The sequence below is a fragment of the Convolutriloba macropyga genome, chromosome 11, assembly GCF_964194025.1.
Source record: "Convolutriloba macropyga chromosome 11, txConMacr16.3, whole genome shotgun sequence".
NCBI lineage: Eukaryota > Metazoa > Xenacoelomorpha > Acoela > Convolutidae > Convolutriloba > Convolutriloba macropyga.
In genome coordinates this window covers 29,661,868-29,687,070 of record NC_134478.1, presented here as the reverse complement: position 1 = coordinate 29,687,070, position 25,203 = coordinate 29,661,868, and the positions used below count along the sequence as shown (strand labels likewise).

At 39.3% G+C, this 25,203-nt stretch overlaps 1 protein-coding gene across 1 annotated transcript in view; it reads right to left on the bottom strand.

Annotated features, from left to right (window-relative positions):
* Window positions 1–291: 291 nt before the first annotated feature.
* Window positions 292–25,203, bottom strand: part of LOC142349259 (uncharacterized) — a 71,139-nt gene continuing 46,227 nt past the window's right edge. Inside the window, exons 13-17 of the mRNA XM_075400702.1 lie at window positions 21,041–21,225; window positions 20,027–20,173; window positions 19,504–19,621; window positions 1,107–1,220; window positions 292–590 (exon numbers count right to left, since the gene is read on the bottom strand). Of these exons, the coding sequence (XP_075256817.1) occupies window positions 336–590; window positions 1,107–1,220; window positions 19,504–19,621; window positions 20,027–20,173; window positions 21,041–21,225 (819 nt within the window). The 3' untranslated portion in view covers window positions 292–335. The remainder of the gene's footprint in view (window positions 591–1,106; window positions 1,221–19,503; window positions 19,622–20,026; window positions 20,174–21,040; window positions 21,226–25,203) is intronic.

Genomic DNA, 25,203 nt, shown 5'->3' with positions numbered 1-25,203 from the left:
GTATCTAAGGCAGAGTGTAATGATAAAGCTAATGCTGAAGATAATACTAAATTTTGAGTAAATAAGTGAGACAAATGTTCATTTTTGATGAGGATCCTAGGGCTCGAGATTGTGCAGAATGAGCTTTTTGACAAAAGCCTAATTCTGTGCACAGGGCACTTTTTACCCACTACTTATGTGATATCGCTTATGAAGGGTCAACGCGGGAAGAGAAAGAGCTCTAGTTTATGAACGATCCGGTACGCTATAACATTGCCTTGAATTGCCCTTGCGCTTAGCTGCATTCAAAAATGATGCGGAAACATATTTTGTTTTTACAAATATCAGCTACAATTTCATAAAAACTTTTTGGGAACTTTTGGCGGCGTTGGGGTGCGATAGTTTGGTTGAGAGGAACTAATGGACGATAAGGGTTCCAATCTTCCACCCGGTGGAGGGGTTGACAGTTTGCCGTTATGTCCGGATGGACCTCCCACGTTGTAGCCGGGCAGTTGGGACGATGAACCAGTCATTTGGTTCTGCTGACTGGATGTTATAGCGAAGAGGTTGTTTTTACCAGATATAGAGTTGGCTCCATTGCCCATTTTGCCCTGAACAATAAAATTTGGTAACTATTATGGAAGAATGCTGTGAAATATTTAGGCCCTCACAGGTTTCATCTTACCAACTGTACGAAGTCAAAACTAATGGAATTGGCCAATTAGTGTGAGATGCTTCAAATTATCACTTTACTTCAAGTGATCAAAAATTAGGCCGGTTCAGTATAGAATGTTAGGGGAAAAATTTTTCGTAGTTCATTAAGAGTCATCACCACTACCGAAGGAAAACAGCCCTTTTCATCAATTATTTGTCAGTAGACATATTTTGTGGAATCTAGCTTCACTCATTGGTTGGAGAAAGCCATATTGTGGAATATGTTAAGGTTCTTACGCTATGGAAATTTGCTAAAAAAACTTGTATATGCATCCGATTTCGTAATTTAAGTCCATTTTTTTACATCACTCTCTCGTTAAATTTGCCTCCTAGCTTTTTAAAATCAATTTATCAGTTTTTTTTATCAAGATAAATTATGTGTTAACTAAATCTATTATAAAATAATAACGAACCACCTTAGAAGTGGCGAGAGGATTGAGGACTCCGACATTTGGGTTTGAGTTGAACACTTTATTGAAGTTAGTCTCCCTGTTGACAAGCTCCCGTTGGAAGAATTCTTTCTCTTGCTGAAAAAAAATTGCCCAGATCTATTCTGTTTCGGCCCATCAGTATTTTTTTCTACGATCCCTTGTTACAAATTTTGTATTGTTTTATTGCAGGTTAGTATGTTAAAAGTTCGTCACTGGGCGCTCGGGTCGAGGAGTCACCATTAAATAATTGTAATAAAAGGTAAGTATTGCGGTGAATGCGGTCAATGGTTTTGAGAATTGCCGTTTTTAGCACTGAATGCAGTGAAAGCGGGGAAAATCAAACATTCACGGGTAAAAACTGCATTTTGTACGTCAATTCACCGTAAAAAAAACACCGCAAATCTCTCTAAGATTTTAGCGGCAAAAATTTCCTGTTCCCCGCTTTCTGTTGTTAGCGGTAAAATAAATTATTCCTTCGATTGAACATTAAAATAAAAAGTTCACCGCCAAAAATTGCCAATCTTGTGACAGTTCAACGCATATTGACAATCTGGCGCAGTGCAAGAAGTCATTGACATGCATGAGGTCAGAGTACATGGGTTCTAACCTGCGTACCTAGGCTAAACTTTCTTTCAATCATAAACAGAAAACAAATGATTCCATACAGATGTTCCTAGTATGATCAAGAAATGATCAGCAGGAACCAAATATGGTCTTTTTATGTCTAGTAGGAATCTAATGAGATCTTTTTATGAAGGGTAAGAACAAAACGTGATCTTTCTATGGTTACTAAGATAATTAAATCCAACTTCTCTTTTTTTTTGAAATGTTTTCTTTATATAAACTGTCATACACTTGTCAATTAAAGCGAGTAAATTTGTCTTTAAATTTAGTTTTTGGCTTTGGATGGATGTCGTAACACAATCAAGCTTCACATAAAAATAAGCTATACGGAAGCATTGGGAGGCTTGTCATTGATCTAATGTCAAACTTTTAAAGAAGTATTTTTCTTTTAGTATATTTCAACCAATTTCTTTGCTTTTCTGAAACACAAGTGCTTTCCGCGCTGTCTGATTCTGTTTTACAGACTAAAAATTGCATATAGGGGGATTATATATGACTACTAAAAGCCATTTTCAGATTATTCAAACCTAGTCACTAAACTCTATGAAATTAGCGAAAGAACTGATATTTTTTTTCATTTACATCTCTATTTCCTTACTGAAAATGAGACCTCTCTCATTTCAAATAAATGAGAAAAAATTTAAAAATTACTTTTTAAGAAAAGATTTATTCAGATCTTTTTAAAATCATTGAACTGGGAGATGATCTAAGTTGAGCACAACATAGAAGAACTACTGCAGCATAAAAATTTGTGTTGCTTTCAAGTTAAGTAGCGCCAAATAAAAAAAGTGTTCAGACGGAATAAAAGAACGTGAAACAATTTTGCGAAACAATTATTGTTTTAAGCAATGATTAAATGAATGTAGTTACAAAAAATATTGGATAACAACGAATGACCACGGTAACTCCAGTTGCAGTGTAAATAAAATAAATGAACTCAAAAATATTTCGTATCTTATAGCTCTGACAATAAACTTTTTAACAAAGATCAACGTTTGAAGAGTTCTGGGGAACAAACACATACCATGTCAAAAGGGACTCTAAAGTTCTAACAAAACTATTGTTTAAAATTATACGACTTCAAAGAAATTTCTCTGAAAACTCAAATCATTGAACGGCAAAAAAGGTTTAAAACGTTGCCAATTGCTCTTGTAGGATTGAAAATTAGACGCAATTTAGGACTACATAATTGTTGCATAGCCTCAAATGCTTATAACAAAAGAAAAATGCCTGAGTCAAGCGCTATTCGCTTGACTAAGAAAAGAAAGAAAAGAATGTAAATTCAGTCTATTAGTATTACATGCAAACGGCGGTAATAAGTCGAGTCTAATAATTATGTACACTACAAATGGAAGTTTAGAGTAACATTCCCGTAAAAGTTCAGGGTTATGCCCCCTCTCGTAACGTTACCCCCACTAGTATTCCCAGGCGTAGTCCCACCACTGGCACTTCCCCACTCGTCGTAGTAGAAGTCGTCTCCGGCCTCCGTCTAGGCGACCTCGACCGCGATCTTCTGACACTCCTCTCAGTTGCTTGCGGCCGCTGGACCGAGGGGACCGTAAACTGGGTGATTCGGCGGTTTCGCTCCGCTGAGGAGGCGACAGTCTCCACTGTGTTTGTCGATGGGGCTGTCGTCGCGCTACTCACTGGGGTTTCCGAGTCCCCGGAGCTTGAGCTTGATGACGATAAATTGTGAGCTTTTCAAGCTGCCATTTTCTTGAGTTAAAAAAGTTCTGGTTTATAAGTGTTGAATAACGCTTGCTGTATTGGACTGGACTAATAAGATGGAAAGTTAGCAAGGAAGCGAGGCTCAGGTGGTTGATTACACCATAAAACAAATTATATTACCCTTTTTAATGAAGTATCATTTTCATACCCCTCATTTAGTAGAAACACATATGTGCAATTTATTTAAAAAAAATTTCCTTGCAATAGGGGTATGTGATTCTGATTGAAATTTGTATGCATGAACAAAATAGGAAAGGATGCTGAGGAGAGGGCCGGTAATTCCAAGTTCATGCTCCATGCGGTACGTATTACCAAAAGAAAAGAAGCAGAGTTCTGACGTCAATGCTTTTGATTGGCTGAACTTAAGGCATATGGAAAAGTAGGATAAAAGGAGGACTCTGAAAAATTCAAAATCAGTTGTTTCGGACTTTTTGGAGCTTCAACAACGGACTTGGCCCTCTCTCCAGCTACCCTCTCCAGAAGACTTCAATTCAATCTTCTAGCTGCAACTCTCCTCTTCTTCCTAGTCCAGTAGCCAACAGCAGAAGTGAGGTTGCAGAGGAGAAGCACAGGAACCCGGGAGAAGACCAGAAGAGCGCGAGGCTCAGTAGAAGGAGGCTCTTGCTCCCGAGAACGTGTTTGAGCGCGCAATAGGCAATCTTACAGTGGTGGTCCCAGAGAGGCTACTGTGAGGAAGAAGGGGACGATTTCCAGCTTCAGATGGCACAAACAGGAGCTGGAGCGGGAGGAGGTGGCGGCGCTGCAGTGGCTCCAGCGGCAGGAGGCCCCCAAGCCCAAGTACCCAGCAAGTTCCTGTCGAAGTTCTTCAATTCTTTCGACCGTTGGGCGAGTCACTTCCATGCTGTCTGTCAAGCGAACGGGTGGAATGACGCTCAGTCAAGAGGAATTCTGCCAACATGCTTGACTGGTCATGCAATTGACGAGTACTACATACTCCCGGCCCAGTTCCTGCAACAGGAAGCAGGACATCCAGCACCAACACTCCAGATTCAACTCAATGAGTTGAGGAACAGGATCGGAGACTACCCAAACCTTAGGACGGCCAGGGCAGAATTCAAAAGCCTGCAACAAGGGGAGTCTGAGAAGATTGTGGACTTTTACCGACGAGTGAGGAAAGTTAGTGAATCGGCCAAGGCAGCTCTAGCGGCAGATGCAAGGGATTTGGCTGCGAAGGAGACCTTAATAGAAGGATTGATGGACCCAGACGTGAGGGGGCACCTACTGCGGGAAGAACCCGCCACGTTGAATGCAGCATACCAGAGAATACTTAATCTAGAAGCACTGACCAAGGTTGAGGCTCAGAGATACCGCCGCCGTGGTGTTGGTGTACGATATGTGGACGTTGAGGGCACAGACTTGGGAAACAGTTCTGCTCTAGATTCGCTTCAATCATCGCTTGTGCAGTCCCTTAAGATGCAGGAGGAAATGATGCAGGTCATGAGGAATGGTTTCCAGGCAATGAAACCTCAGCGACCAGAAAAGAGCGAAAGGGCAAAGCAAGACGTTGAGTGCTATGCATGCCATGAGAAACTCTTCTCGAAACTGCCCAAATAAGAAGGAGCATTTAAACGAAGATCGGCCGGGGCGAGAACATAATCCGCCCATGACTGCTCCGGCCAGCAATGTGTCACCCGTTTTTGTCCTAAAACGACGCGGATCCTCAAAAGCGACGTCAGTGGGAGAAAGTAGCGGCCCATCGATACTAGTGAAAGCCGATATTGGTGGAGCTGAAGGAAGGGCTGTAGTGGACACCGACAGTGGGGTAAACCTCATGTCCAAGGAGATAGCAGAGCAGTACCCCGTGCCCCTACAGAAGTATGAAGGGACAGTGTACCATGCGGAGGGCAAGCAGATCCAACTCCTGGGTAAAAAGACCATGCCAGTTTGCATGGGCGGCAAGTTTGTGTGCGATGCAGACATTCTGGTAGCCCCGATGCTGCCAGTGGACATCATCCTTGGCACAGCTTTCCTCAAGCCCAATCAATGTTCGATCGACATCCACACGGGTCGATTGTTCACCGGTACTACTGAATCAAGTGCTGTGGCATTCGATTGTGTATTCAAGACCGAAGTGATTGCCAACACTATTGACCACGGACCAAGTGAGATGAGCGGCTTCGAAGGAGGATTCTTGACAGCTAGATGCCTGAACGCAATAGAAATAGCACCCTACGGGAGACTATCTGTGGAGATTGAGATCTCGAAGAGCGGGGTAAACATGTCCCAAGGGAATTTTCTGGTCTCGGAAACAAATTGGCCCAAGAAGTCATTACTGGCAGTTCCTGCAATTTACTCGTGTGATGGCGGGGGCCATGGCAAAATGATAATGGAAAACCATGCAGACACAAGTGTTTTCATTGAAGCGGGTGCCCTAATTGCCAAAGTTAATAAAACTGCATGGCCAAAGAAACGAGAGGATTTAGAGGATACTAACTGGCTCTTCGAGAAATTTTACGAATTTGAGAGTCCCACCCCCAATCGGTTAGCGTACGAAAACCGTGATTATGTTTCTGAAGAACGCCACAGAACGCCAATGGTGAAACTGATGCCCAATTCGCCCGAAACGGAGATTACCTTAATAGAAACTGACAACGCACTTGGACTCCGTTTCAAATTATTCGGAAAACGATCAGGGGCAGTTTTTCATTGGGACAAGGGGTCCGATACATGTTATTACATTAACCCCTGGTTTCAACAGGGAGAGAAGGTATTGTACACAGATCTTTGGCGCGTGCTGGCGAACCTTCGAACCAAAGCCGAACGATACCACACAATGGAACCCAGAATTGACGAGAAGGACTTGAAACTCCTTGGATTGAACATGGAGATTATACACGATTTCATCATCAGAATATTTGGCGTTTCCAAGGTTAGATTTTGGATCATCCCTGACCAACCACCTGCAGAAGTTTTAAATGAAGACTCAATAAAGGGAGCCCCTGCGGTGCTCTCAACAATCAGCGAAGATGCTCGGTTCAACGCTGACGTACACGAAATCATGGAGGCACTCCTTGAGAACGCAGAGGGGGTATACAACCAACAGAAAGACGTAGTGGAGCAGATTGTCTACAATTTTAGAGCCAATTTTGCAAAGGATGACAATGAGTTGGGTCTGACCAACCTAGTTGAGCACAACAATGACAACTGCGGAAACGCACCAATCAAGCTACCGGCTTACAAGACAACTCCGGCTCAGCTGGCAGAGATTAAGAAACAAGTGAAACAGATGCTCGATTTGGACATCATTCAACCGTCAAAAAGGCTATTGGAGTGCTCCAGTGGTATTAGCGGGAAAGAAGGATGGCACTTCACGTTTCTGTGTCGATTTCCGCAAACTAAACGCGATCACCAAAAAGGACGCATTTCGATTGCCATTAATTGATCAGATCTTAGATTGCCTGGAAGGGGACCAATTTTACAGCTCCTTGGACCTTCAGCTCCTTCAGCTGGCTACTGGCAAGTACCACTCACTGAGAGTGCTAGACCGAAAACAGGCTTCTCAACGCCAGATGGGGCCACTATGAGTACAGGCGGCTACCCTTTGGACTGTGCAATGCGCCGGCAACTTTCGAGCGCCTCATGAATCAATTGTTCAAAGAAGAGTTGTATGATTTTGTGACCATCTTTCTGGATGATGCCTCATCTACAGCCAGAACCTTGAAGAGCACCTCCAAAACCTCAAAATTGTCATGGAGAGACTAGCGTCAGCCGGATTGAAACTGAAGCCCTCGAAATGCAAGCTGATTCAAAGAGCAGTGTCCTATTTTGGCTATCACATTGAAGCGGATGGAATATGGCCAGATGAGGGGAAATTGAGCGCCCTATCGAAGTGGCCTGAACCGACGAATACCACGGAGGTACGATCATTCGTTGGCTTCCGTAGCTACTACAGACGATTTGTAAAAAACTTTGCGGGCATAGCGAAGCCCCTACATGAGCTTACTAAAAAGCACCAGCGATTCTATTGGGATGAAAATTGTCAGCGCTCCTTTGAAGACCTCAAGAATAAACTCATCGGAGCACCAATTTTGAGCCATCCAAATTACGACCGACCTTTTGTTTTGGACACTGACGCCAGTAACAACAGCATTGCGGCTGTTCTGTCGAATCTCGACAGCAATACGGAGAATCCACTAGCTTTCGCTAGTCGCGTGCTGACGCGAACGGAAGTAAACTACAGTACAACGAAGAGGGAGGCATTGGCAGTTGTTCAAGCAGTAAAGTGGTTCCGCTCTTTTTTGCTGGGTATTCCTTTCATACTTCGGACAGACCACGCAAGTTTACAATGGCTCTTTCGTCAGAATGCTGACGGAATGACATACAGAATGATTGACGTGTTGCAAGAGTTTGACTTCCAAGTAGTTCACCGGCCTTGTGAGAAACATAGCAATGCAGACGCTCTTTCTCGGCAAACAACAATGGAACCTGAGTGGCAGAAGAGGCAGCAACTGGATCCTGTCCGGAACCCACGAACTTGGAGACGGCAATAGCGAAATTGCGAGAACCAGAGGTTTTTCTTTTGTCGATAGCGGAGCCGCCGGAAGAAAACGTGGCCTCAGTGGAACTCAAAGCTGGCAGTGAGGAAGTCAGGGCAAAACAGAGGGAAGACTCAGCTATTACCACGGTTCTGCAAAAAGCTATGGTACCACTGAGTGACAGACAGTACAACTGCAGTACTTCGGAGTAAACCCAATGACGAGGGAACACGCTCAGAAGCTGGGACCTGAAGTCTTCGGGTTGTGGAATAATTGGGAGCAATTAATGATGAAGGACGGTATACTCATACGAAAGTGGTAAAGACGGCTAAGACGGCTATCAAGAACTTATCGTTGTACCACAAGTTGCAAAGCGCAGCGTACTAGAACAACTGCACGACTCCAAAGTAACAGGAGGGCATTTCGCATTGCACAAGACACTCGAGAGAACTCGACAACGGTTCTGGTGGCCCATGATGAGAAGAGACATTGATAAAAGGATCAAAAGTTGCAAACCATGTGCAGCGCGATCGACAGCTGGCAGAAATTTGAAAGCCGAGTTGCAATCAATTACAGTGATAGTACGGTTTGCGAAAGTGGCTGCCGACATTCTGGGGCCAGTAACGCGTAACCGAGACACGGGAAACAAATACATCTTGGTCATAACTGATTATTTTACGAAATACGTAATCACTGTCGCTCTCTCAACAATAACAGCGGCAGATGTGGCAAAGGCATTCGTTGAGAAGTGGGTTTTGTGGTTTGGAGCCCCCGATACGTTACATACAGACCAAGGAACCAATTTCTGCAGCGAACTCATGACTGAAGTGTGCACCCTCCTGAACATAGAAAGAACCCGGACATCTCCATACCACCCACAAGGAAATGGGCAAGTAGAGCGCCACAATAGAGTTCTGGCAGATGTGATCAGCAAATACTGCTCAGAAAAACCAAGGGAATGGGAGTCAATCCTACCATACGTAGAGTTTGTGTACAACACAACTGTCCACAAGTTGACAGGAGAAACCCCCTTCTCGCTAGTGTTTGGAGACGAAGCCGTCTACCCGATTGACTTAATGTTCCCCAAGCCACCAGACACAGAACTTACAGTACACGAGTACACTCAACTTTTGGACGGGAAGTTTCGGGAAGCCCACATGTGTGCTCGTGAGACCCTAGGCGCAGTACAACAAAGACAGAAGGATAAGTTTTTCAAGAGAACGTACGGAAAACCGTATCAGAGAGACGACAAGGTGTGGCTCTTTTCGCCTCAATTGGCAAAGTCAAAGAAGTTCTACCTACCATGAACTGGCCCATATACCGTCGTACGAAAAATTGTTGAGGTTAATTACGAAATTTGTTCCGAGAAGAACAAGAAGAAAAACCAGATTGTGCACTATAACCGACTGAAACCTTTCAAAACACGATCAGAAAAAGATGATCAGCATCTGCGTCAATCCACGCGAATTGCAGAAAGACTAACAACTGAACTTTATGTTGCGGACCATTTGTCAAGTAGCGACGATGAAGATGATACCTTGCTCCAGCGTAATCGGAGGATCCACAGGAGAGTTAGGGAGCCTGTATACGACATGTGGGACGACGATAACATTGGTGGGGACATACAAGATATTTTCACTGAACCACCCAAAATTATGGCTCCGATTCCAGAAATCAATGACGATCAAGAGCCAGCAACTAACGAAATCGAGCCCGAGCGGGAAGTAACAATTGATGAAATTGAAGAACAAGCGGCGATCGTTGCAGACGAACAGAACAGCATTGATGATGATGAACAACGTCGATATCCGAGAAGAACACGACGACCAGTAGACAGAATGGGACTGTAAAACTTTTATATGTTGCATGATAGATTTTTATGATTACAATATCAATGCAGAAATAACGAATGCGAATATGATACTAATTTTATATAGTGTAATCAATCTACAGAGGAAAAAATTTTAAAGGTATGAAGTAGTATTATACAATGCGCTAGGTCAAAGTAACCAACCAATCACAAACAGTACAAATCCTATTGGTTAGTTTTCAACTTTAATAGTATAAATAGCGGGCTCCTGCATTTCAAAATTATTTTTCTGCGTTACTTTGTCTTGGCTTTACCTCTTATCCTGCTTGATAAAAGTTTGAGTGCTAAAATGCTGCGACATCTTCTCATATACTGGCTGGTTGTTTTCAAACCTGGTGACTTCGAAAAGGACGATTGGCTAGAAGCAGGAGTGGTTTTCATCCCAGATACGACGGTGTTTGTGGCCTCCTCTTTCAAGACGATGAGAGTGTTTGTGCCCTTTCCAGAACTCCCGCGTATCGACGTTACCCAACTGCAGTTCGCAAGACACAAACTCGCGCAAGATGTGACCCAACAATGGGACGGAAACTACAAAGGACGCATTTGCTCTTCCACGGTTGTCACGGAGAGTTACGGAAATTTGACTGCTTGTGCTGTTATTGAACTAGAGAACAAATATCAACAACTCCAACAGGATTATCAGCTATTCAAGGACCGGATTTCATTGTTTAGCAACTATTCTAATGTGGTACATGAGGAAACGAGGCAAAAGAGACAAGTCAACGTGCTATTGGCGGCAGGAGCGGCACTCATCCTGGGTCCGAAGCTGGAGGCAGCAGGCTGTAAACTCTTCTCTATATTCGGTTTAAGTAAATCAAAGGAAGCAAGGCACATAGAGAAACTGCATGAAGAAAACCAGAGAAACAAGTGGAACGTAGACTGGCTAAACACTCAAACGGGAGGTGCAGTCAAAATTCTGAGTGCCGAGGAACTTGCAACGCGCACTCGTGTCGAGACCATCAGGAACAATAACGACAGAAACTTAGATTGGTTTTCACCCAAATCAATGAGATGGGGAAAGAATGGGAACGAATGAGCGGTTGGGGATGCAAGATAACCCAAGCGTATCGAGATCGGTTGAAAGTCAGTTTGCAGATCGAGAATCTGCTAAGAATTATATCCGAACTACAAGGGCAAGTTCTCTTTGCACGTGCCATTGTGACCAAACTGGGATATGTGCTAAGCGATGCCCTAGTTTTTCTAACCAAAGGATTAATACCAGCCAGTTTATTACCGCACCACAAATTAGGGACGTTGTGTCAAAGATGGAACAAACGGGATGGTTCCCCGCAATCAGCAAGAGCGAGATGTCTGCATATTACGAATTCGAACTCGTAAAAAGCGCCGAAATAACATCCCAAGGACTCCATATTGAACTCGAAATTCCATTTCACCACACCTACGCAAAATACCAAGTCTATTGGACTGTGGCGATTCCACAACCACTGAACAGCGGAAAGACGGCAACAGTCGACGATTTTCAGAAAGAGTATTTTGTCATCTCCCAACGGCAAGAATTCTTTGGGGAATTGGATAGATCTGAATGAGTCAAATGCCATGGCACTGACCGTCTTCGGTTCTGCAAGAATCCGTTTGCTCTAACAAGATCAGCGAAGAGCTCGTGTCTTAGCAGTCTGTTTTTTGACCAAAAGACTGACGCGATGAAACTATGTCCACAGAAAATAATCCCGTTGCTGGCCAACCCCTCAGCCCAATACCTGAAGCAGTCTATATTTCTTCTTCAGTCGGAAAACAATTATCATCTTCTTAACGTAACGATGGACACGCGAGTAGGCCAAATACCTGGCTGTAGAGTTTGTTTAGTGCAACCACCCTGCAATGGACATCTAGAACTCCCTAGTGGTGGTCTACTCCTTCATCCGGAACCCGAGGTGTGCAGTGTTGACACTGGAAAGATAACAAACATTCAACTACCTGGGATCCTACAGGAAATGTTTGGTCACGTGGAAAAACAGTTCCCTTTGGCACCAGCCCCCGAAAGAGATCATATGAAATCGGAGATCTTCAAAGCCGTCAAATTGACACTAAACCATCTACCGGACGAAAATATTGATGCCGAAAAACTACTTCAATTGGCAGAACCATTTATACAGCATCAAAAGATGCAACGCCAGGACTACAGTGAGAAACTTATGCAACACGGGATAGTTCCCTTCAACAGTTTTATATTCCTCGCTATTCTATTGGCAGTTGGTTTGGGAATTGCTTGTGGTCACTGGAAGCTTCTGGGAAGACACAAGCTGTTTCTTGCGAATAAACTGAAACAAGAGTCACCGACAGTAGAAAGAGTCACATTCAGCAAAAGTAATGAGAAGGAAGAACCTGTAGTTGAACTGCCGGCAGGGAAGCTAGACTTCTATCCAAAGATCGGAATCTTTACAATTGCTTAATTTATATTTACTTGATCACTGCTATTCAGGAGAATAGCAAGAATAGATGAGGAGTATGTAGGATTGAAAATTAGACGCAATTTAGGACTACATAATTGTTGCATAGCCTCAAATGCTTATAACAAAAGAAATATGCCTGAGTCAAGCGCTATTCGCTTGACTAAGGGAAGAAAGAAAGGAATGTAAATTCAGTCTATTAGTATTACATGCAAATGGCGGTAATAAGTCGAGTCTAATAATTATATACACCACAAATGGAAGTTTAGAGTAACATTCCCGTAAAATTTCAGGGTCATGCCCCCTCTCGTAACGTTACCCCCACTAGTATTCCCAGGCGTAGTCCCACCACTGGCACTTCCCCCACTCGTCGTAGTAGAAGTCGTCTCCGGCCTCCGTCTAGGCGACCTCGACCGCGATCTTCTGACAATCCTCTCGGTTGCTTGCGGCCACTGGACCGGGAGGACCGTAAACTGGGTGATTCGTCGGTTTCGCTCCGCTGAGGAAACGACAGTCTCCACTGTGTTTGTCGATGGGGCTGTCGTCTCGCTACTCACTGGGGTTTCCGAGTCCCCGAAGCTTGAGCTTGATGACGATAATTTGTGAGCTTTTCGAGCTGCCATTTTCTTGAGTTAAAAAAGTTCTGGTTTATAAGTGTTGAATAACGCTTGCTGTATTGGACTGGACTAATAAGATGGAAAGTTAGCAAGGAAGCGAGGCTCAGGTGGTTGATTACACCATGAAACAAATTATATTACCCTTTTTAATGAAGTATCAATTTCATAACCCTCATTAAGTAGAAACACATATGTGGAATTTATTAAAAAGTAATTTGCTTGAAATATGGGTATGTGATTCTGATTGAAATTTATATGCATGAACAAAATAGGAAAGGATAATGAGGAGAGGGCTGGTAATTCCAAGTTCATGCTCCATGCGGTATGTATTACCAAAAGAAAAGAAGCAGAGTTCTGACGTCATTGCTTTTGATTGGCTGAACTTAAGGCAAATGGAAAAGTAGGATAAAAGGAGGACTCTGAAAAATTCAAAATCAGTTGTTTCGGACTTTTTGGAGCTTCAACAACGGACTTGGCCCTCTCTCCAGCTACCCTCTCCAGATGACTTCAATTCAATCTTCTAGCTGCAACTCTCCTCTTCTTCCTAGTCCAGTAGCCAACAGCAGAAGTGAGGTTGCCCCCTTGCAGAGGAGAAGCACAGGAACCCGGGAGAAGACCAGAAGAGCGCGAGGCTCAGTAGAAGGAGGCTCTTGCTCCCGAGAACGTGTTTGAGCGCGCAATAGGCAATCTTACAGCTCTCAAGCGCCTTAATTAAGGGATCAGAAGTTTTTCACAAGCATTTAAGTTCTTCTGAAAAAACTCCAACAAGAAAGCAAATGTTATTCCTGAAAAGTAGAAAAAGGTGCACATTAATTTGCTATTAAAAATGAACCGTATAGAAACAGTCGAGTTTTATTAACTCATCTTTATTACTGGCGCCTTTCTCCGTCAAATTAATAGACAAATCAATCGGTTTGGTTTCCGATGACAATATTCTACAATTTTTTTGTATGTGATAAAATTTCTAATCGAATTCACGGGTGTAAACAATTTTTTTGTTGAAGGTGGTTAGAAGCAAAAAGGTGTATAAGGCCACTGACTGAGGGCTCAAATTCAAGTAAATTCAATTTTCCGTTAAACATTTCTTCTGGCAATCGATAACAGTCTTTGATTCCAGTATTAAATTCTCTGGAAAAATCCAATTTATATGGCTGTGATCCATCGGCCATTGCCCTTTCCAATAAATTTGTTCCAATTCCAATACTTTTGTTCCTAACCGCCTTCAAAAAACAATTTTTAAATTCGTTAATTGGAATGGATCTTTTTAAATCAAAGGGTGTCACAAAGAACGATGACGGTTCCTTTGTTGTTCATCCTCTACGTACACGCTAAGAAAATTCATGGTGTAGAAGATTGTGAATTATAAATCATGACTCGATATTTAGTGCAGATGTGTCAATCGACCGAGCAAAAAATAAACGACAATCTTCTCTTACAAACCAAAACCTTCACTTCGATAGCAATAGTCTATCTATAAATTCGTTAAAAATGTTTTGATAGTTTTGGCTCACATTTCGGCATTTGAGTGTTGATTTGTGGAAATTCAAAACTCTGGAACCTTCTCTTTCTTTTTCGTTCAGAATTGCAATGAATTGGGCTTTTATTTCATTCTTTTAGCCAAAAATCCTTTGATGGATCTTCGGTTATGGTAGTCATAACCGCGAAAAAATTAGCAGTAATTGATGATTGCTGGAGTTTACAAACTACAATTGAGTAAACTTTTCCTAATTGAATCACCCGAGAGGCTTTGTTTCTCACTCATTTTTAAATTTTAACATATCCATGCTAGTACAAACAAGGATAATCGTTAATGTGCGTTCGCACATGATGTTCCGACCCGAGCTCATCTACATTTTTGACTTAGTTGTCAACCAAAAGAAGAGATAACAAAAATAGATGTTTGAGTTTAAAAACATCATTACACAATCTAACTACTAATTGAATAGCATAAAGTCATGTCTCATTACAACGCTCAAGAGAGTTACCATTAAAACTCTAAATTTAAAAACACCTAGTAACAACCTCGAGATGCAACCGGATACAACCTTAACTACACAAATTTACTTATTTCTAACTATGAAGCAGATGAAATTTTTTTTAATGAGACTAGGTAACAAGTCGATAAAAAAGAAATAATGAGGTTAAATTCAAATATTAATCAACCTTTTTTAAACCAAAAATTTTCAAAAGTCTTTAACTCGTTACATTTTAACAAAACATTAGCTTTTAAAATCATTGACTTCTAACAAAACAGTTCTTGATAAATTTAGTAAAAAACCATTATAGAACCAATAGGACCTGTCTTTGGTTACTAAGCCAAAGGAACTGACTAAAGATGCGGAAAAATTAAAAGAAAAACACGAATTATTGAAGCCCTTAAAATCATTAGCTATTATCTGAATATTGTGTATTTTTATTTTAGCCTATAAATATAATAGTTTAGCTAAAATGGTAACGAAAGAATAAAAAATTTCAATTGGGCTGCAACCCAAAAATCGTAATTGGATATGTTATTAAGCCAATGTGCTAAAAGAAAAGAAAATGAAACACAAATACACCACTCAGAAAACATTTATGAAATCGCATACTGTCCATCAAACAAAACATCAGTTAAGACATAATAACAGCAGACATGTAAATTTTGAAATACAAGGCACTGGATGGGACCTGTGAATGATGAGAATAACTTGCAAGTTCACAAAAAGAACAACAAAAACTGAAAAGTTTGAAAAATCTATGAAAATGTATAATATCATAAACTGTTAGACTATTTGCCATAAACTGACGGCTTCGGGTAAATCACTTTTTCAATCTTCAGTTACAAGCATTTTTACCGGTTAGCTTTTTACGACCTCCTAAAGAATAAAAAACAGGCAAAAGTTGCAAATTCAAAAAATAAATTAGCAAGAAAAATGTCGATGCCATTGAAATTGAGCTTTTCGAAAAAAAAAATCTTTTTTTAAATTAATTTTTTAACAGCAATAGGATTTTTTATTTTAACAATATGACTTTAAAAATTCGACAATTATGCAAAAACACATTAAAAAAAACAACGAAATTTTTAGAAACCCGTAGTATCAGCGCCATTAAATCCAATAGCTTTTAACGGAAGAGAACAAATCAGCTATTTTTTACTCGATGGGACAACAAGAATTGTTGTCATTGAAAATTAAATCTCAATAAGACATGACATTATCTCATTGACTATGAAAACAACAAAAAAACACAGGCAAAAACGAAAAACTCAGTAGAAATTTGCGAGAAGAAAACGTCGAAGTCATTTAAACCATAAGCTTTTTTTTCCGAAACTTGATCTATGCTTCATTGAACGTCTTCTCTAAGCCATTGGGAACTATCAGTTTTAAGGCAATAAGATGAGATTTCAAAAGGAACCAATAATACAAAAACATACAAAAGTTTAAAAAAATTATATTGAAATCTTGTGGTATCGAATTCATACAACCAAGAGTTAGAAGATAAAAACCCTTACGAGATCAATTTTGATAGTAGGGTAGAGTTCCTGTCATTACTGAAACTGACTTAAAGTTCATGAAAACAAATTTAAGATTGGTTATTGGTCAAAAAAATTTTGAAAAATTATTTTTGAAGTCGAAAAAGCCACTTTAAAATTAATAGCTTTTAACGGAAGTCAATATATGCGCTAAATTAGGTCTTTTTGAGAAAACAAAGATGTTTGCCATGCAAAGTAAATCAAGAGGACATCACAATAAGTCTTGTGACTACGAAAACAACAACAATTACAGGCAAAAACCAAAGACTCATTAGAAAAGTGCGAGAAGAAAAGGTCAAAGCCATTTAAACCAAAACTTTTTCTCCAAAAACAATTTCTATGATCCATTGACTGTATTCTGTACACCAACAGTAACTATCAAAACTAGGATAATGTGATAACAATTCAAAAAGAACCAATAATACCAAAGTAAACAAAAATTTAAAAAAATTTGAAATAATGTGGCATCGAAGTCATACAACCATTAGTAAGAAAATAAAAACCCTGACCAGGTTAATACTTGCATAAAAAAAAGGTCCTTTCATTACTGAATTTGATTTAAAATTCAAGAAAATAAAGTTAAGATCGGTTATTGTTCAGAGAAGTTTTTCGAAAAATTAATTTCAAAGACTTAAAAGACACTAAATTTAACAGCTTTCAATGGAGTTCAATATTTGCAATACATTATGCTCCGGCGAGAGAAAAAAATTGTTTGCTTTGCATAGTTATTCAATAAAACATCACAATAAGTCTTATGACTATGAAAACAACAACAAATACAGGCAAAAATTAATTTCAAAGACTTAAAAGACACTAAATTTAACAGCTTTCAATGGAGATCAATATTTGCGATACATTATGCCCCGGCGAGTGAAAAAAATTGTTTGCTTTGCATAGTTATTCAATAAAACATCACAATAAGTCTTATGACTATGAAAACAACAACAAATCCAGGCAAAATTCAAAAAATTCATTAGAAGGGTGCGAAAAGAAAATGTCGAAGTCATTTAAACCAGAAGTTTTTTTACGAAATCTTTATCTATGATCAATTGAACTTCTTTCTTGAGTCATTGAGAACTTTCAATTTAGGGTAATGTGAAGAGATTTCAAAAGGAACCAAAATTACAAAGAAAAAACATATCCAATTATTAAAAAAAAACTTATGGAAACCCGTGGCATCTAAGTCATTAAACCAATATTTAGTAGATAAAACCACTAACCCAAAATGTTTCGGTTGCAGTAGAAAAGAAAGGGGTCCTGTCATTACTGAGACTGCTTTGCAGTTCACAAAAATAAGTTTAAGATCGTTAATGTTCAAAAAAATGCGAAAGATTACATTTAGAGTCTTAACAGCCATTAGTTGTCCACTCAGAGCACGAGATAGACTCGCTTCATGCTTATTGAAAAATTAATTGCACTGTTAGTCAACGAATATATGCCAAAGGATTCCAAAATTTTAGTACGCCATCAAAAAGAAAGTCAAAATTTCATTCAAAATTACGAAGAAACAGGGTCGAAGCCAAAAATGAGCGATTCCTTGGAAGCAATTTTTTTGTTCTTTGGACTTTGTTCAACAGTATATGGGGTTTATCATTAATGCAACCACGATAAAAAAATGTCTAGTCTCCAGGTGACTTAAAAAAACAAAATATGAAAAGTTTTCTAGAAAAAACAGCTCTCAAATAGAATTCGAAATTCTTTCGCAAAAAACTTCCCTCTGAGACTGGAACTATTTTTTGTCCATTAGGGACACAAATTGATGCATTTTGTGGCGTCAATTGTAAATTGGAATTAATCGTTTTATAGAAAGAATCTTAATTTGAAGAAAAATTACAATAAAATGAACAAAATCTTGCCGAATATCCCGTGTTCACATAAAATTAAATTTGGTTGCAGTAGAAACAAAAGTGGTCCTGTCATTATTGAGACTGAATTACAAAAAATCCGAAAAACTTTACAATCAGTTATTGTCAAAAAAATTGAAAAACTGTTTTTGAAGTCTTAACAGTCATTAGCTGTCCATTCAGAGCACCAGATAAATTTAGTTGATTCCCATAAAGGAGCTTATTGCAATTTTAAGCAACGAGAAAGTCGTAGAATTACAGAAATTTTAAATATCATAAAGAAAAGCAAAAATTCAATAAAATTTCCGATGACTCATAGTCGAAGCCATCAGAAATTTGAGTGCTACCTTCAAAGCGAAGTATTCTTTTTTGGGCATCGTTTCAGTGTAAACGAGGTTTGTGTTTGACGCTACTTTACATGAAAAAACAGCTTTGAAATGGAGTTCAATTTTTTAAATTATTAAATTCCACGTGAGATCACAACTAGCCTTTTTATTGCCGTACGTCCATTAGAAATACAAGAATTTTTGATTTTGTAGAGTAAAATGTAATTTTGATTGAATTTTATTAAAAAAAAATAATTTTAATATAATGAAAAAAATTTTAGTTTGAACGAAAATGTCTCTGAAAGTTAACAAAATCATGCCAAATATCACGTGCTCACACAAAACTTCAATCCTGGATAACTCCTCGAAACGAAATTCAAAAAAAAAATCTTTTTAATTTCGAATTCTACGCTGCACGAGCTTTTTAATGATACCACTCACATTTCTCTGTGATGAATTTATCGATCGGCCGAAATTGTTGGAACGAAAAAAACCCATTTGTGTATATAGTTCTTTCCCCCACTAGTGGGATCGGAACAACTAGTTTAAAGGAAAATAGCTAGTATAATGACGACTTCACTGTTATAAGCTACCTACATGCAAGCTAGTACAATAAAAGACATAGAAATATGGAGTACGTAGATGATTTTCGAACCAATATTCTCTATCAGCATTTCTCGCAATGATTTTTTTTAGAAGCTTTTACGTACAAAAACGTTACAGACTATGTTCATAGAAGCACAAAGTCCTGCCTTTGATAACATAATTGGTTAATATCATTATGTTTAATTAAAAGAGAGATACTTTTACGCATCTCATTGAAAAATGAAAGCTGACACAGCATAAATGATATTAGGATTACTGAAGGTGATTTTGTTTGATGTCCTCAAATTCAGTTTTGTATTGGACTGTTTTATTGTCTTTGATTGTCTACAAGTTCTGTCTGTATACTTACCACCAGTCTTTTCAGTTTTTCCTCCTCTCCCTCCAGAATCTGTTGCAACCTCTGGATCTGCATAATGTCTTCAGGTCTGGATTCTCTGTTCTCGTATCTCTGCTCAGCATCTCTTAGCCTAGAACGTATAATTGCATTTTTCACGAAGAGTTGTTTAATCCGACAAAAATGAGACTTTATCTTTCGTTTTGTCCATAAATGATCTCTTCTATGATATTTAATTCATCAAAACAACCTGAAGACATGATGCAGCAATCTGTGCAGAAATTATTATGAAACCTTCGGTTTATTTCTAAGGAATGAAAAAAATATTTTGGGGTGAACAAATGGAAAAAAAAATATGGATATCGTGATAGTTTGAACAAAAGTGGACAACTGTTTGTCCACTAATTAACTACTGTCTGAGCAAAAGCAGGCCATTTTTTTTCACCAGATTGATCACTAATTGGGTGCGTTGAAATAGGGTGATCATTTCCTGTTAGAATTGGTTCTTAAAGCGTGTCAAAGAGTTAGAAAACCTCACTTCAACTTGAGTTCTCGGATCTCGTACTGCAACAATTCCTTGGTCCGTGAGAACTCGTCCAACAGTTTCCGTTGCTCTCTCAGCTTCTCAGCTTGTATGTTGTCCATCTCAATCTTGTACGTGGACTCCAGCTCTGATTGCTTTTTTCTAAAAAGTCTTTTTATGACTAAATATTTTTTTATGCGGAACAGCATAAGAATACATAAGAAGGTACACCATTAAGCAGACTAACGAATAATTAAAATGCGATTTTTCCCCAAAAATTATGATGCAACAGAATTTTCGGGTAATGTCAAAGTCAACTAGTCTTGAATAGTGCAAGTTTCCCAGTTTTGAATGCCTGCAGAACGAAAGTTATTGTTCCAGATGTTCCTACATACATAGTGAGAAGTGAAAATTCTTTTCAACCTTTGAAAATTCCAATATGCATGTTTTAGTAAACTTTATGTAACTTTTGTATGAGCCACTTTGAAACTTGCGCTTAACTTTTTTTAGGAACTAAATGAGGAACTTTCTTTTGTCTCTAACTGAGAGGTGACCATAACAGATTGTGTGGCTATGTGAGCGAAAAGACTTGCATAAACCAATTAGATTTATGTTACAAAATACGATAGATACCAATTGATGAAGAACGGGAATTGTCCAAAGGAGTGATGTTGACCAATGACTTTGACTGATTATTTGCTTGATTACCTAAGATTCAATTGTCCAACTATGATAATTACTAATTAATAGCTTTTTATTTGTAAAAAATTCTCGAAACGCTACGTTGTTCTCGATAAACGGCATAAATTCTGTGACTTCAAGCAGATTCACGTAGCCTGTACATCAGAAGGCAATATATCCACACGGACCAGAACTATTGCTTTTTACTACATAATTAGCGTGATTTGATTGAATTGAAACGAGAACAGCAGCAAATAATTTGTGAGCCATATCAACAATGATAGTTGAAAGTGACGGTGTGCTTTTCTTAAGAGTCATGTATGATCTATTTACCCAAATGTTTCATACCTTATGCTCTCCTCGTTTTCAGCTCTGATCTTCTGGACCACTTTATCTTTGAACTCCAGCTCATTCCCTAGTCTCAGAAGTGCTTCCTTAGACTGTGAGAGCTCCCCCTCCAGATTGGAGATGAGAGAGTTGCGATGGGACACCTCTTCCTTCAGACCTGAGATCTTAGCATTGCTGTCTTTCTCCTAATTGGATGAACAGTTTTCTGTTGATTTGAACAAATTTTAACACTGTTTAACTAAGACTCGATTCTAGAAATTTCGATTGTATGTGGAATTACAATAGAGAAAAACTCCAATCAAATGCAGTAAAAGTATAATGTCGCCACTATTTTGCTAGAAAATTACGAGTCAACGCCCCACCCCAGTCTGGAACAAAAGTTAATCTCACATGATCATGAAAATTCTTGCAGAGAAGAGGTTATCTCGCAAGATATTAAAAGAAAGATATAATCTTGCAAAATCTCAAATGACAGATTTAAAGGTAATCTTAAAACCCGTACCTGGGTCACAGTGAGTTTCAGTTCTGTACCATTGACTTTAAATAGTAACCATTACTGAACCAGACAAAAACAAATATTGTAAATACTTCTGCCAGTCTGCCCAGAGTCGATTAAGAAACATCCCAGTCAGTCCTTCTTCTTCGCAGCCTAATTTACATTATTGGACAAAACTGCGCAGAATGTTTCACATCAGACTGTACATACAAAGACCTGACAGACTGTACATAGCAAAATTTGAAAATTTCGAATAACTCGATGTCATGCATGAATATTTTAAATGGCGATACCCTCTATTCTATAGCTATTTCTACTAACTACACCACAACTACACCACTACACCAAAATACACCACAACTAACTCGCACATCGACCTCCACCGACCTCAGCCACCAAATTCCGCCACCGACCTCCACCGAACTCCGACGACCTCCACCATTTTCACCTGAAAGATGTGAATGCGCCAATGTATATATTTGAATAGATCAAGCTTCGGGCTTTCGCCCGTGGGGTTTTAATCCCAGTGTTAATCAGTCTAGTTATGTTTATCTTTTTCCAGTGTTTGAATAGTAGACAATGGTCTTCATATGTTGTGTATTTCAGATCTGATTGAAACTTGTTTTTCTGTAGTTTTTGTTGATTGAATTTGCTTATTGTTATCGTTGGAAGTTATCGTGGTGGAAATTATCTTTGAAATGCATGAGTCCTTGATTGAATGTGAAGAGAGAGTGTTGATTCGGACATGGAGTCGAAAAGTTGCCATGGATATTTGACGGTGAGGAAGATCGATGATAGGAAATTGAAAAGAAGGATGCCGAGATGTCAGAATGTTGTGGTGAGGGAAAGGAAAGAGAAACGTTTTGAGTTCGCGCATTGTGACTACGTGTCACATGCGCAATATATAACAGCAAGACATATAGCCAGAATCCATCAGAAAAGTATCAAACCAATGCAATGTGACCTGTGTGAATTCAAGACAATCTACAAATCTAATCTCAAGAGACATCATAATCGTGTGCATAAGTTTAAGTCGGAGTCATCAGAATCGGAGTCGAAGATCAAGTTGGAGTTTAAGTCGGAATTTAAGTCAGAAGTTAAGGTGAATTCAGAGTTGTCGGATTCTACCATTATTCCTTTGAATTAAGTTAAAGTCAGTCTTCATTGTTTAGAGTTATTGAATGATATTTGTTATAGTTTTGACTTTGTTTATCAATTTTAATTAACCCAATTATTTCCAGCAGGCCACAGAAGATTTAACTTCAGGGAGATACGGATCAAAAATTTGATTTACTCTTAGTTATGATAACATAGGTTCCATATGTTGATAACGTAGTTATGTTACATACGTTGATAGCTCAGTACTCACGTATTCCGATGGTTCCAGTTCTACTACATTGAGTTTTCTGAAGTGCATTTCGTTACTTGAAGCAGAAACATTTCGCAAACTTAGAACTTCGAAAACATTTATTGAACTTCGAAAATATTTATAGAACTTCGAAAACAGTTTGTGAAGTCCATTTTGATGCATTTATTTTCCATTTCATGTGTGTCATTGAGCATGAATATGAGCATAATTCAATTTCGATCTCGTTTGTTTCGTTTCTATTAAGTGCAAACAAATGCAGTAGTGAACGCTTCTATATTTAGTGCAAACAAGTGCAGTAATGAAAATTTAATAGCCTCTTGAGACGGCAAATAAAAGCGCCGGTAAATTGATACGCGCCTTTATGCGCAGATAATTGTCAGCCGGCAATTAATGCTACACGGGCAAACGGAAGAATGAACTTAGTCATGCCCAGACAGATAACAGGGGCTGAAAACTTTCATGCTCAGAAACAAGTCAGTTTAATGACTCATTGACCTCCAAAAACCAGACTGTAAATTTAAATCTGGGACATGTACAGAGCAATGGGCCGGACAAAATCCAGCATGATTTTTGCTCGGAATCAGCAATGAATTGCACTGCTAGAGTGGTTCGGGAAGCTCTTGCGAGACAAAGTCAGTCTCGAAAGAATCTTTCAGTATAAACTTATGTTTAGCTGCTATAATTGAGATCAAGTTTTATTTTCGACAGAAAGGGAAAAATCAAATTTAACGGATTATCAGAAATATGCTTCAACCCAGGTTGAGGTCCGGACCCAAATTTTCGCCTTGTCACACTTTCTAGACCTAAATTTTCTCTGATCAGACTTTCCAGACGGAAATTAACCCTGATCAGACTTTATAGACCCAAGTTACATCTGATCAGACTTTCCAGACACAAAGAGTCTCAGATCAGACTTTTCAGACCGAAGGCGTTCTGATCAGGCCATTTTCGGACCATGGTCCAGACTCAAATTAAGCCCATTTCCCAGACCTTAATCAGACAATGATCAAACTGAAGTGCGCTCGAAACCGGTTCTGATCAGACTCAAGTCCGCTCGAAATAGTCTGACCAGAGAAAGATTTTACTTATGAACAAATCCTTTAATTTTGCTATAAAAAATTCATTTCAAAAAAACTGATTGATTTAATTCATCTAAGGAAAAACCAATTATAAAGTATTGCTAAAGAAAGTGAAACCCAACCGTTGAGAACAAATTTCAATTAGTATAACGTTCAGTGTATGTAATGGATGAGTTGAGACTGCTTTCCATAAGAAACATCTTGGTCACCAGTTAATCAAATTTTCCTCTGAAGCTGGACTCCTTTTTCTGGTCAGAGCTATCGGACTTTAAAAGAGTCTCTGATCAAAACGCTGCTTTATTGTTGCCTCTTGTCAGAGTCAATATTTCTCAGTAGAAAACCAAAAAAATGAAGAAAAAATAAGGCGCTCGAAATGGCCCCTGATCAGACCCAATTGCATTCAAAAACATTTCTGATCAGACCCAAGTGCACTCGAAGAGGATTCGATCAGACCCAATTGCGCTCGAAGTCGTCTCTGATCAGACCAAAGTGCGCTCGAAGAGGTTATGATCAGACCCAATGGCGCTCGAAATTGCCTCTGATCAGACCCAAGTGCGCACGAACCGGCCTATGATCAGACTTTCGGACCAAACTGACGTCTGATCAGACCATCTCCAGACCATCATCCAGACTGTAGTGCGCTCGAACTTCCGTCCAGACCCTGTAATTTTGGTCCGGGAACACACGGGTGTGCGCTCGACTTGGTCTGATCTTAAACCAATTTGGGTCTGGACATCAACTTGGGAAGTAACTCTCAGCAGTGCAGAAAAATTATGATTTATTTTTTTTATTATTGTTGATACGACGTCTTGATGTCCTTCTTTCTTCTTGTGATAACTATTTTTTTTACATTCAATATGCCGAAGCTTCCAAACTGTTGTTTTTCAAGAGTAGTATAGGACAAAGCATAACATAGGACGCACGTTAAGAGCGCTTGCTCAAACATTTTTTTTGCTTCTAGGATAATATGAGGCGCAGGACAAGGCACTCTTCATTTTTCCAGACGTTTTTTTTTTAATTTGATCCCTTTTTTGTTCTGAAGAATTGCAGCAAACTTTACATCAATGAAAAATTAATCTGGGTTTTATGAAATCTTCCATTCCTTATCACTGAAGACTCCCCTAGTTGAGAAACCTTCGGTTTTTATACATAAGAAATTGGCGGAATCGTGGTTTTTTTCTAGCCAAGAACGACGAAATTTCTTACAATTTGTTTTGTT